Here is a 14,403-nt window from a genome sequence, read left to right as displayed (position 1 = left end):
TTCCTGCTTGGAGCTTAACAGTGATGTATGCAGCTGCAATCGGTAGAAGCTGCAGCTGAATGCAAAGGCGACTGTACCCAGTTACTATGCTGCTAAGGAAAGTTATAAAATCATGTTTTCAAAAACAAAATAGAGAAAGAGAGAGAGAGAAAAGGCAAGAGTGTTGATTTATAACCTAGTTTTTCTCCAAGAGAGGTGGGTAGACAAAAAAATTACCAACATATTCATATATATTTTACTTCCTGACCCGTCCTCTCCTGAGTGAAATTAAAGCTGCAGTATGTAACTTTTATATTGTTTTTTCAACATATTTTTTAAAACTGTCATTATGTTGTGACAGTATGGTATGAGAGGTAATCTATGAAAAATCTATTTCCTCTGCCTCTCTCATGGGTCTCTAGAAACAACCAGTCAGTGACAGGAGAGTTTTAGTGCTGTCAATCACAATCTCATTTGGTGCTGCTCATCCTTCCCCCCCTCGATTTGTGCCGTGCTGCAGCTAGCATAGCACAGAGCTGTGCAGATTCAAACTGTGAATGCTCAGTTTAGTTAGTATAGCTACCAATGATGGCAGATAAACGGTTTCTTGTAAATGATAATTTGTTTCTCCCCCATTAGCACATTTAGCAGTGAGTGAATGAGGATAATTGACAGCACTAAGACCCTCCTACTAGTTCTGATTGGTTGTTTTGGTCAGAACGGTGCATTACTTTAACCAGTAATAGTAATTCAGGAAGGAGATGGAGGAGATTGATTGTTTTCACAGATTATCTGTCTCATAACAAACTGCTATGATATCATGACAGCTTTAACAAATATGGAGAAAACATTTTTTATGAAAGTTATGTACTGCAGCTTGAATAAAATGCAACTACATAGGATTTTTGAGAAGTCTGGATTGCTTTATGTGTATTTTGCACGTTGCTTTTGACTGTTGCTCATGGGGAGACATTTCAGTATCTAAATCTAATAAAAAAAATTAAGTAACCTACTTGCTTAATTCTGGATGTGGACTGTAGGATGTTAAATTCATGAGCAGTAAATATTGTGCTAATTATCAGAATTGAACCAAAAAAAGCAAGGCAGATGCAAGCATTGAAAATTGTGATGCTTTTTATGGGTCAAATAGACTCAAAAAATTGTAACAGCAGCTGCATGGGGGGCCCGATCTAATTTTTTGTCAGGGGGCCCAAGATTTCTGGCGGCGCCCCTGGGTGACGGTGTTCCTATTAAAGTGCATTAGGTGACATGCTTTTTCTGATTAATTTATTTTTGACAAGTCTTCAGGAGTTGACTTCAAACGCTTTTGCAATATTCACCAAAAGCATTCAGCAATAGCACTTTTCCCAGGAAATGCATATTTCTAGTTTACTGTTCTTTGTCAAACCTTTCTCCGCGCACTCAAAACTTGTGTCTGCTTGGATCAAATCTCCGCTAACCCTAACCCTCCGCTTGCAAATTCTTTTCTGCTCTCTCTCTCTCTCTCTCTCAAAAAAAGTACTGTCGCCTGGCAACCTCTCACCCAATGGAATGAATGTGTTGTCTACTGGATGTAGGGAGAAACAACGATCTCAACTTTCTGCTCCGTGTTACAACTTAGAGATAAGGATTTTGCCCATACAGTCTGCGATAAATAGCTTTGCACTGACTTATATGACAGACAATAAGTCTGTGTTCTCTTCCTCACTAAATATCCACCAGCAGTGCGGTACTGATCAATCGCTAACAGCTAACAGCCTACTGATCTTGTTTGTTCATCCAACCACAGAAAATGGATCCAGTGAACCAACCGTGTTACAACTTAGTCACGACATTCTGTGTATCTATCATATAAAATTCTAAACCATTCTACCATAACTAAAAAACATCATAATCTATTATTTGCTCAAATAGATGGAGCATAAATTTGGAGTATAAGCATTACAAGTTTTGAGAAGAAAGACAATAAGTTCTGCTTTCAAACTGAAAATGTGTGCTCTTAATTTATGGCTAAAATATACAATTCTAAATGATTCTTAACTTAAAAACATCATAATTGCACCTGTTTGCTCAAATAAACAACTTCAAGAGTTTGAAGGGACAATCACTTGTTTATCTGTTAGTGCAAAGGCAGCAACAACAGAAGATAAATTGTAACAGCCCATAAAATGTATCTTCTTATCAGCCCCTAAACATAATGGTATGTTTAGGAGGTAAATAAATACTTGTTTTGTTTTAGCCTGATTTTATGTTGTGAATTCCCTTAGCTTTGCCTTCAGTTATGCTTTGCTTTTGTTCTGAAACACAGACTTCTACCATATTAGTCCTGTGTTTGAATCCACAGAACAATAAAAAGAATGTGGTGAATATTAACTAAAGTGTCCATGGTGAATTTTTGTTGTGCTACCAGTAATTAATTTGTTTCTTTTAGCTTTACATTTTTTAGTCTTTGTCGTCTCTAAAGCCTCAAGTCACCATATTCCGATTTATTTATTTTTTTTGCCTTAATGTGCCCTGTACCTGATCTTTTCATGACAGTCAGAAAAACACAGATCGGATTCTTTCGAATGCGATCCAGGCCACTTTGACATGTGTTCCTAAGTCCAATACTTACCTGATCTTTTCAAATGTGAGCTGAGTCTGTACGACCAGGTCACATTCATCAGACCTGAACTTCTTTGATACTCGACAAATGTCACTCTGCATCCTGATATGCGCAAGTGAGAAGAAAATCAACAACCATAGCTGACAATAATGAGGATTAAGTTAATGAGCTGGCTCTGGTTGGACAACTTTAAAATCGTAAGATATGCTCCACCATAATCATAACAGGTTACTTCTGCAAACACTGAGCACTACTTTTGTTATGGCGGTTGGCAAAGCACTGTGCACACTCTATGTGTGATGTTATTGCGCCCTCTACTGTGCGGCTTCTGCTGCATGCATGACACTTTCAGGTTGCTTGCAGTTCACACAGGAGATCCCATACAAGTTGCATATATTTGGAAATGTGGATGACTACACACACAAAAAAATCTAATTTCACAAAAAAATTGAATTTGAGCATTGAGGCCTGCAGTGTGAACTTAGTCAAACTGAGAGTAGCTTTCCCCTCCCAAACAGTTGTTTGTCTAAAGGCATGTCCTAACTGCCTTGGTTATGTCAAGTAGCAATAGCAGGAAGCAAGTTTCCTGAGTTAATCTTGCTTCTGTTTCCTGTACTGTCTATGCAGACAGAGATTATGCAATCTACCATCACAACCTTGAAAGACACACACACAAACACATGAGAATCTTGGGCTGAACAACAAACAAATGTTCACCATGTTTTTAGCAAAATCAAAATTTCTCTCTTGTGTTAACAAGATTTAAAGTGCTAAAAAGACTTTAAATTAATGGCATAAAATGTATGCCTTTATGCAATAATATAATGAACAAGGATGAAAAGTACATTGACATCCTTGCACAAAGAGGTGTTTGTATAAAATCTTTGTCATCTTGATGAAAGTCCTGTTTGATTGCTACATGTTTTGTAAAGTTTGTGTGATTCATATTGAAGAATTCTCCCCCTCATGTTGAGGAAGTGACAGCAGGGTTCTCTGGAGAGGACATTTCTGATCCAACTCCACAATGTCCACTTTAAGATGAATTTTAAATATCCCGATCTTGTCACTTTCCTTCTAAATAAAACCTCTTTCCTCTTTATTTGGCTTAGGAATTAAACATTTGTCCAAAATATCAAAGACTTCAACTATGTCCATGAAAAGCTTTGTTTACAGTGTTCCAATTATGTTCAACCACTGAATGCCATTGCATAAAACAAAACCTTATTTTTGTAATTTTTGCATGTAGCTCTTCATTTAAAGCAGTCTCCAGTCAATATTAATGTAATAATATTGACTGTAATATATATATATATATATATATATATATATATATATATATATATATATAAATAATGCTGTAAACATACTGTCATGTTTAAGGAGCACACCCTGGACTAAATCATAGCATCTCTGGAGGATAAATCTGCACTTTAATATTACATTAATATTGACTGGAGACTGCTTTAAATGAAGAGCTACATGCAAAAATTACAAAAATAAGGTTTTGTTTTATGCAATGGCATTCAGTGGTTGAACATAATTGGAACACTGTAAACAAAGCTTTTCATGGACATAGTTGAAGTCTTTGATATTTTGGACAAATGTTTAATTCTTAAGCCAAATAAAGAGGAAAGAGGTTTTGGGATCTGATATATATATCAGATCCCAGGAACAACATCAGACATCTCAGTCCAGAAATGTGCAGTTCTAGGCACAGCCAAGATACTGCGCAGAACCCTCAAGCTCCCAGGCCTCTGGTAGAGGACCCGAGCTCAGAGGATGAGAGAGACCACCCGCAGAGGGTGAGAAGGGAATTTATTTTTTTTTTTTTTGTAACATCCTAACTGGTTTTGAATGATGGCATTTTTTTTTTTTTTTTTTTAATTTTTATTTGGAAAGGCAAGATACAGTCCTTTTTACATTCCAGTTTACACCATAGAAATAAAAAAATACACAAGCCAATCCAAGGTTTTTGTATAACAACCGAACAACTAAAACAAAAGGAGTGAGTGGGGGGTAGGGAGGGGCCAAGTCCAGTTTTTCCTTTTGTTGGTGGTTAAACACAGTCAAGAGCAAACATTTCCCATAATCCTGAACTAAGATATAGTAAATAACACAACAGTACTTATTTGTAATGGACATATTTAGTCTACTGAAATAACCGGCTTTACATAGTTTGTCCATTTAGACCAGATCCTGAAAAAGGATTCCCTCCGACCATGAACAGAAAAAGATAACTTCTCCAGAGTGTAAATGTCCTGTACAATGGAAACCCAATCCTCCACTGTGGGTGTTTCGGGCTTCAACCATTTTCTAGTGATTGTCTTTTTGCTTGCTGCCAGAAGCACTAACAGGAGTTTTTTGTCGTCCAGACTCCAGTTATCAAATGAAATGCTTCCTAAATATATGGATTCACAATTACATGGGATTCTTTCAGTAAAGATGTTATTTAGGTGGGAACATATTTGCTCCCAAAAAGCCTTAATCACCGGACAAGCCCAGAAGATGTGGTGGTGATTTGCTCCATTTGTTCCACAGAGTCTCCAACATGCATCTCCGCTGCCCTGGTGTTTTTTCTGAACTGGAGTTACAAAATATCGAACAGAGTTTTTCCAACTGAACAGCCGCCATGTATTGGAGCTTGAGGTCATCCAGTGTAATTTATTAATCTGTTCCCAGTCTTCAGTTGTGATTAATAAATGTCCTTCTTTTACCCACTTGTTTCTTATGTAGTCTGTATCACCTTGTTTAGACAATAGAATACCATTATACAGTATGGAAACAAGTTTTTTGCATGAACCTGATTTCAACAGGGATAGAAACACTTTAAAAAGTCCTGGTTTGGCCGTATCCCAATTATCACATATATTTTGATTGAAGTAGGACCTAACCTGCAGATATCTAAAGAAGTCATCCTTCTCCAACCCTTTGGACCTCTGAAGTTCCTCAAAACTCTGAAACACTCCCTTCCGGGTAAATGTATAGTAAGTGGTTAATCCTTTCTGGGTCCATCTTCCAAATCTTCCATCAGTCTTGTTTGGTTTAAAAGCTGAGTCAAAGGCACACCATCTGAGTATTCTTATCTGGTTACCCAATTTACACATTTTAACAACCTTATTCCAAGAATCCAGCATGGTGTGTAATATTGACCCATGTGGTATACTCAGCCCCTCTTGTAGGTCCTTGTCCATTAGTACTGATATTAAAGGTATTCCTTCCACTGTTGCTTTTTCCAAATCTTTCCACTTAGCACTGTAAGATGGAGAGCATAGACAGAACACTGGTCTTAATTGGGTTGCAAGGGAGTAGACCTGTAGATTAGGAAGACCTAGTCCACCTTTCTCTTTCTTTAACTGCAGCGTACTATATCTCACTCTTGCTTTTTTCCCCTGCCAGATATATTGTGATATTATTCTTTCCCACTCTATGAAGCGCTTATCTGGGATCAGAATAGGTAAACACTGAAACATATATAGGAAGCGCGGGAGAATGTTCATTCTGACCGACTCAATTCTTGAGTGTAAATTTGAAAAAGGAATCAGACTCCATCTTTTCATGTCTGATCTCAGATTTGAAATTAGGGGCCCATAATTGACTTCAAAAATTCTGGAAAAATCCTTGGGCAATGTGACCCCTAAATATTTTATGGATTCTGCTTCCCATTTCCAATTGAAGAGGCTCCTAATATTGCTTTGTGGGTTATAGTTTAGTGTTAAAACCTGAGTCTTGGTAACGTTTATCTTGTAACCCGAAAGCGAACCATATTCCTCGATCGCTCCCATAAGTACATGTAGGGTTTTAGCTGGGTTTGTTATGGTCAACAGTAAATCATCTGCGAACAGTGACAACTTTTGTTCTCCGGATGCCATATGAACTCCAGTTATGTCCGTCCTCTGTCTTATCCACTGACCTAGAGGCTCAATGAAGAGGGCAAAGAGGAGTGGAGAAACACAGCATCCCTGCCTCGTACCCCTTTCCAGAGTGAAGCGGTCAGATAGGTCTCCATTAATTTTTATCCTAGCGGATGGTCTATCATATAAAGATGCGATTACATCTATTATGGTCTGGTGGAACCCAAACCTGGACATAACTTTGTAGAGAAAAGACCATCTGACTGAATCAAAAGTCTTCTCTGCATCCAGACTCAATACAAGAGTCTCCATTTTTTGATGGGTTACATGATTTAAAATATGCAGGGTTTTCCTGATGTTATCCTGAGTCAGTCTCTGCCTGATGAAGCCTGTTTGGTCCTTATGGATTATCACTGGGAGGATGTTTTCCAATCTCTGTGCGATTATGGCAGTAAATAATTTGTAATCAATATTTAACACACTTATTGGCCGATAATTTCCGCATTCCTCCTTATCTTTTCCCTCCTTAGGGATTAGTGAAATGGTTGCGTCTCTCCATGAAGGAGGGATTATTTTCTTTTCTAGTACATTGTTGAAAACTCTTACTAAAACAGGGACTAACTGATCTTGCATTTCTCTGCACTCGGAGGTAAACCCATCTGTTCCTGGAGATTTCCCTCCTTTCAACTTTCTAATCACTGATTTTAATTCTGCTTCAGTTATCTCTGATATTAATTGTTCGTTTTGCTCGTCTGTAATGCTAGGCAGGGTGAGTTGGGAAAGGAATGTGTCCATTTGTTGTTCATTATTCAATTTGGGTTGGGAGTATAGAATTTTGAAAAAATCACTAAAGCACTTCTGGATCTTTTCTACTTTTGTTTCAACTCTATTTGTATATATATTCTTTATTTTGTGAATAGCTCTGTCAGCTTGCTGTTTTCGTAATTTAAATGCTAGGAGCTTCAGAGATTTCCCCCCTGCTTCATAATATTTCTGTTTAGTAAAGAGAAGTTTCTTTTGTATTTCTTGTATGTTTAAGTCGTTCAGTTCTTTTTTCACCAACTCAATTTTGGCTCTTATAGTCCTCTTTAAGGTTTTGGAGTGCTCCTTCTGGAGTCTTTTCAGCTCTGTCTCCAATTGAGTTTGTTTTTGTTGTCTAATTCTCTTTTCATTGGAGGAAAAAGCTATTATTCTTCCCCTGACTACGGCCTTTAGAGCATCCCAGAGTATTGCCGGACCCACTTCATTATTATCATTCTCTTCCAAGTATTGTATGATTTCAGTTTTCATATTCTCCTTAAAGATTGTACTGTTTAATAAGTTCGTATTCAGCCTCCAGAGGGTGGATCTGCTTTTTTCAGCCATTCGAAGGGAGATATAGATTGGGCTGTGGTCCGAGATTGAACTGGATCCTATTTCCCAGCTTTCCAATCTATGCACATCTTTTTTAAACATAAAAAATAGTCTATTCTTGAGTATACATTGTATGAAGAGGAATAATGTGTGTAGTCACGACTGGTTGGGTTCTTATCCCTCCATACATCCACTAGTCCCACTTCATCCATCATAATTTTCATTCTTTTACTGATATGTTTAGAGTTCGTTTTTCCATTCGATGAGTCCAGATTTGAGTTTAACCTAATATTAAAATCCCCCGCACAGATCATTACACCCTGACTTTTTGTTGCTGCTAATTCAAGAATTTTCTTGTAAAACGACCAGTCGCTGCCAGGTGGGGCATAGACATTAATAAAACTCATCAGGACACCATCTATTTTCCCTGTAAGTAACAGATAACGACCCTCCCTGTCTTTATGTTCTGTAACATGTTCGTAGCACAAGGAACTCGATATTAAACAACCCCTCTTCGTTTACCGGAGCTGTGGGAAGAGAAATAAACAAATTTAAACCCCATCTTGGTCAGTTTGGCATGTTCAGAATCATCTAGGTGGGTTTCCTGCAATATTGATATCTGAACTTTATCCTTCCTGAGTTTAGATAATACTCTCCATCTCTTAATCGGATTATTTATGCCATTTATATTGAAAGAAGCCACCTTTAACTGTGTCTTCCCCATTTGTGTAAGTGTTTTCCCCATGTCACTGATGACCCTGAAACTCCCCCACCACTCACTAGAACTGACATAAACAGATGAACCAAAAATAAACATATAAACAGGAACCCTAACAGAACAGAACATGTTCAGCCTCCAAGGCAGGGGTCTGTTGATTAGACCCTGTTGAGCTTCTTGGAGGAAGCCCAGAAGGGAAAAACCTCCCATAAAGTTGAGGAGGGCCCTTACAGGTGGCAGCAGCCCAAATAGGAGTGGACCCCAAACAGACCTTTATAAAATCCCATCATCCTTAAAACAGCCCTCTGTACACTTATCTCTTAAGAGGGAATGAAGGTTCCCTCAGTTCTTGGGTGGAGATGTTCTTCTAAAAGCCCGGAGCCTCTCTTTATAGTTTTCTCCTCTTGCAGAACCGGAGGAGCCCTTCTGTTTCCTCCCCTCCTTCCCGCTCCAGGACAACCGCTCAATCTGCTCCTTCAGGGAGGCTGGAGATCTGATGATTTTAACTTTGTAGCCCTTTTTAGCCAGATCCTCGGTGGTCTCCTCTATGGTGTCGTAGGTCCTGGTCCCCTCTTTATGTTTCACTCGCAGCCTCGCCGGGAAGAGAGTCTGAAATGGAACACCGTTCTCCTTCAGGACTCTCCGAACCTCCGTGAACTCTCTGCGCTTTCTGAGGATGGCTGGTGGATAGTCATGATCCAGATTTATTCGTTTTTCATGCCAAATAAATCCTTTTCGCTGCCAGGCCTTACGGAGCAACAGCTCTTTATATTTGAAGTTCAGAAATTTCACCACTATCGACCGTGGCGCCGCTCCCTCCGGTGGCTGCGGACCGAGCGCGCGATGTGCTCGTTCAATCTGCATGTCCGGCTGGATGTCTTCCAGACCGAGCCCCTCTTTAAGTCGAGCTTCCACAAATGCAGCCATGGATTCACAGTCCTTTTCAGCCCCCTCTGGAACACCGTAGATCCTGATATTTTCCCTCCTGGATCGGCTCTCTAGGTCCACCATCTTATCTTCCAGACTCACGTGTAGCTTTAGCAGTTCTGCTAACACTTCCTCCGTATTTTGGGTTCTTTCCTCCGTCTTCTCCAGCCGTTCCTCTATTTCGCTTATCCTTGCATTCGCTTTTCTTATTTCCTCTTTAATAATCGAGAGTTGTTCCTTAGATTCCTGGCGGAAGCCTCTAAGCTCTTCTAATAGGATTTCAAGGCTAGCCATTTCGATCTATTAGCTTAAGGCCACGACACGTTAGCTGTACCTGTTCGTGAAACTTCTCATCTTCCCTCTTCTAATTATAGTGTCTTTGGGGCTTCTTTGTCGTCTTACCCCCTTTAAATGACTTTCGTAGAGCAATATTACTCAGTTGAACGGGGGTAAATCAAGAATTTCTCCGGTTGTCTGGGGAGACTCTCTAGTGAGCTGCCATCTTAACGGTGTTCCGGCCGGAAGTCCGAATGATGGCATTTTGCTCTCTTTTGTATGTATTACTTTTTAGGAACTGCAGTATTTTTCCTAAAGAATAAAGTGAATATATTTTCCTGACAGCTCAGGTCACAAGATGGTTCCTTCACATTCTTTGACTTGTGATTGAGAGATAGGAACTATTGCATGTTGGATTTGCAGTTCTAAAGTGCAGGTTTAACCTCAGCAACAAGAAAAACAATTCCTGAGCCACCTCCCTTTCCCGCCCCTAAAAAAACTGGCTATGTATGCCTCTAGTTATGAAATTAAAGGCATACATAGCTTGATAGCTATGCTGATCCCAAAGGGAATCAATATAGCTATCAAATTTATGCCATCAATAACATAATTTGTTTTTTGGTATTCTACAAATGAGAGAAGTTTGGACATGGTGGATTTATAGTTTCAGCACAAAGATAGCCTTTTACAAGGAGTCTTCACAATATTGTCACAAAGACTTTGTTTTTGTAACTGTACAAATAGGCAACAATATATACTCACCAGCCACTGTATCAGTTAGACTTTGGCAGATGTCCTTTGGAATCAAAAGTATTTTTGAACTGTATTTGAATTAAATTCCTCAGAGCATAGCTTGAACATGATTTCATAAAAATTCCTCAGATGTTGATAAGATTAGTCATGATAACAGTGGTGCTGTGGAAATGATCCTGCTAGCCTTTCTCCATTCAATTCAATTTATTTATATAACACCAATTTGCAACAAGTAGTCTTGAGAATTAGGTCATGCTTCCTATTGGAGGCTGGATTAGGAACAATCATATCAAAAGATTATTTGAAAAGTTATATATAAAATGGAGTGAGATGCGTTGTGGTTCATACTGTAGCTGGTGAGGCACTGACTTAATCATAATCAGATTTACAAATATAGACCCCCTGCATGTTATTGCTTACATAGGGAAATATCGCAAACGGAGGCAAACAGATTATTCTTTTACATGTCATCCATAGCCGCGCTGCCATGGCAGAACAATTCCATTAACTCAGTGAAACTTGGAAATGTAGGCAATATTAATTTAGTGCTATGCTCCACATCAAAGGGTAAAATCTAAGTACTAACCCACTGGTAGCTTTTAAGGTTGCCCAATTAAACCATGTTTAGTTCTGGATCTGAGGATGAGGGGTAGAACCAAAACCAAAAGACCAAAGAGGTCTAGAAGGTTGATACCACTGCAGCACATCTTTAATGTATTGTGGTGCTAAGCTTTTCATTGACTAATAAACTAACAACAGTATTTTAAAGTCTATTATCTGAGTCACAGGGAACTAGTGGGAGGACTTCAGAACTTGGTGATGGGCTCTATCTTCATGGTTTTAATGAGAATGCAAGCAGCAATGTTCTGGATCAGCTGCAACTGGACCATTGATTTGTTAAGTAGACCTCTGCAGTAATGCAACTGAAGATAAATGCATGGATGAGTTTCTCTAGTTCTTGCTGGTACATCAGCCCTCTAATCCTGGAAATGTTCTTTAGGTGACAGAAGGCTGCTTTTGTAACTGTCTTTATGTGGCTCTGAAGGTTCAGGTCAGATTTTAGCCTGATCGCTAGTTTCTAATTGTAATAGCTGAAGCTATGTGTTGACTCTAGAGATCGTTCTTCTTTAGGTCCAAATATAATAACTTCAGTTTTGTTAATGTTCAGCTGGTTAACCATGTCTGAAAATATAATGACTAGTTTTTGTACAGAATGTTTAGCAGTATGTTTTACCCAGAGTTTTCACGCTTCCTCTGTCACTGTTTTTCTCCTGAGGCAAGGGCTGTGGTGTCTGTGTGGGCAGAACCGGATGGAAGCTGTGGGAGGAGCTGCTGGACAAAACAGAGCCGAGCCAGAGCTTTACGATCAGATGATATTCCAACGCAGCACAGCATGGTGGCTCAGCTGGAGAAAGACAGGGAGGGAGGCGGAGGAAAGGCTGGGAGCAAGAAAGAAAAGGATCAGGTAGGAGCAAATGGGGCAACATTTAACACCCATCCTGTGCCTGTCTGGGGGAAACAACATCGCATTCCTTCTGAGTCAGCTGCAGACAGGCTGAAGAGGGACACAGCTGGGGTAGAAAAAATGTTTCTGGGGTGAAAGAAGTTAGAGTGACTTAAGTTAACTCACACAAGTTTTTTTCCCTCACACATATTGCAAAGTAGTTGGTAAGCTTGTTAAAGAAGTTCAATGTATAAACGTAGCAAAGGGCATTGATCTGTAAAATATTTTTGTTGCTTTAGAGTCCCTGAAAGGAATTAAAGTCTACTGTTGTTCTAAAACACTGGGTGACTACTTGTTTTTGGTAGGAACATGAATGTGTAGAATCCACAAGAAACACATTTCCCATTAATCTGTCAGCTCTTTAGAATTGTTGGTGCATACACCAGTGTGTTTACAGGGGCAGAGCAGATATGAAACACTGCTGCTTTCAAAACTAACTTAGGTAAGAAATGTGTCTCAGTCAGGCAGCTGGCTCCGGAGGGCTGCCTGTTGGTACACTAATCTGTCGAGAAGAGACAGCAGTAAAGGATGTTCATGAGTACTGTTTAGTCTTTTTTCCTTTCTTTTATTTTAGTTTTGTCTATGAACATCAAAATAACAATAAAGTTGTTAATATATCTGTAATCAAATGTTATTTGGTTTTTGGAATCACTACTGCGTTTATTTTCTATGAAGGCACTGATGGCTTATCAGGCAGCCTTGTTTTTCATTAATGGCAAGTTTGTGATATAGTTAAAATTGTTGGTCTGCTCCAAATGACAATGACAATGTAGCCGTCAGCCCATGGCTGAAGGAGACTGCTTTCACACTCACAGTTACTGTCTCTTTTTGCATTTTGCATTATTATGCATTCTTAGCCAGGCTGTTCCAGCATGGTCTCTGACTTTAATAACGTGACCTCTGTACTCAATGCTGTGGAAGTTGATCTCTACAAAGTTTAAACAAGACTATTTTCACTCTTTTTCTAAAATTAGAATGCAATCTTAGTATTTTTGTTGAGTGGGTCTTACATCACAAACCAAATAATGATTCTTCAGACACCATTTTTGCTCATGCATACAGTAGATTCCTTTTTCTGAAATGTCACTTTCGCATGAAAATAGCCTTGCATAGAGCTGTGTATTAGCTTTGGTTGATATACAATGATGTATAAAAAAAAAGCACATGACAGTAAGTTTTCATGCTGAATGAATTATCACACTGTGCTACTGCTTGTGTTTTCTGGTGTGAGAGTTGGTGAACTGAATACCTTTAAGCATCCAGTAAAAGCTCCTGAGCTTATGGTGGCACATGGAGCACAGGTGAGGCTATAACTTCTGCTCTGACTTTATAGCAAATTTGACATAATCATATTTCTTCTTCTTTCAATGGGAGTTGGATTAAATCTAGCATTTATGTCCTATAGGAGCATTAAATGTTGAACATTTTCAACATGGAATGTTGAAAATGAAAAGAAAGATACCTCCAAAAATGTATGTTAAAGGATTTTCACCATTTTCAAATTTTAGTTTCTCATAGCAGGCAAAGTAAGGATTCAACTGGATAACATTAAAATAATTGAATTTCAACATATTCTCACATTGTGACATGCAATGTGTGTATACTTTATATGTATACACACATTTTTTTACATAAACAATTATAACTGGAATGCTCACGTAAATTAAACATAGTCACATAGAGTCATGTGACTATGTTTGTACATAGTCACATGACTATGTACAAACATAGTCATGTGACTTAGAAGAACTTAGCCTTTGTACAGGAGGGATTTTGCTGCTGCAGGTAAAAGCGGAGATGTAAGTGTAAGCTTGGAAAAGTATTCATACCTTTCAATGAATACTTTCATTTGTTGGAACAGGACATTTGGCAATGATGTGATGTTTGACTTCGCCACATCGCGGCCTAAATACCCACATCCGAAAAAGTGCCAGTACTGGAGGCCAAGTTCAAAATCTTGGCCTCCAGAGTCCAAGGAGAAAAACTTCCTATTAGGTGTAGAACATTGGTGCAAGAGAGTTTTCTGTAGGTTGGGGAATTGTACAAGTGTTAAAAATGTCATGCTTCTACAATAAAGTAGGGGGAATACAGATGGCGTGACTTGAGTGAACACCTTAAAACATGTCAATTTCACACACAACTGATGCATGTAAATAGTAATTAGTAGTCCAATTACTATTTTCAGAACAGGTTTAGGACTACAAACAGTCAATTTATTTTTGCTAAAAATAATAAACATTTACATTACAAAAGGCCTTCATAGCGCTTTTGCTGCTTGGACCTAATAAAAATCTGTTTGCAGGTTAGCAGCAGGTGGTGCCAGGAACTGAAACATATCTGTTAGGTTAAAGGTTTTTATGTGAGATGATGACTGAGTGAATGAAACATGTCTGATTGTTGTGTGATACTGCAGGCTTTGCAAACTAAATACAGGACA

At 38.7% G+C, this 14,403-nt stretch overlaps 1 protein-coding gene across 5 annotated transcripts in view; it reads left to right on the top strand.

Annotated features, from left to right (window-relative positions):
• The first annotated feature begins 11,748 nt into the window (after positions 1-11,748).
• The window catches only part of LOC106910798 (transient receptor potential cation channel subfamily M member 4-like), a 122,155-nt gene continuing 119,500 nt past the window's right edge, over positions 11,749-14,403 (top strand). For 3 of the 5 annotated variants that reach the window (XM_088007967.1, XM_088007966.1, XM_088007969.1), the window contains exon 1: positions 11,749-11,927. In XM_088007967.1, the coding sequence (XP_087864093.1) occupies positions 11,773-11,927 (155 nt within the window). In that variant the 5' untranslated portion in view covers positions 11,749-11,772. The remainder of the gene's footprint in view (positions 11,928-14,403) is intronic. The other 2 variants (XM_088007968.1, XM_088007971.1) reach the window with 2 other exon arrangements.

This window comes from Poecilia mexicana, unplaced genomic scaffold, assembly GCF_051168715.1.
Source record: "Poecilia mexicana isolate PSO_F unplaced genomic scaffold, ASM5116871v1 scaffold_8, whole genome shotgun sequence".
Taxonomy (NCBI): Eukaryota; Metazoa; Chordata; class Actinopteri; order Cyprinodontiformes; family Poeciliidae; genus Poecilia; species Poecilia mexicana.
The sequence above is the reverse complement of the archived record's forward strand: the minus strand, read 5'-3'. Positions and strand labels throughout refer to the sequence as shown.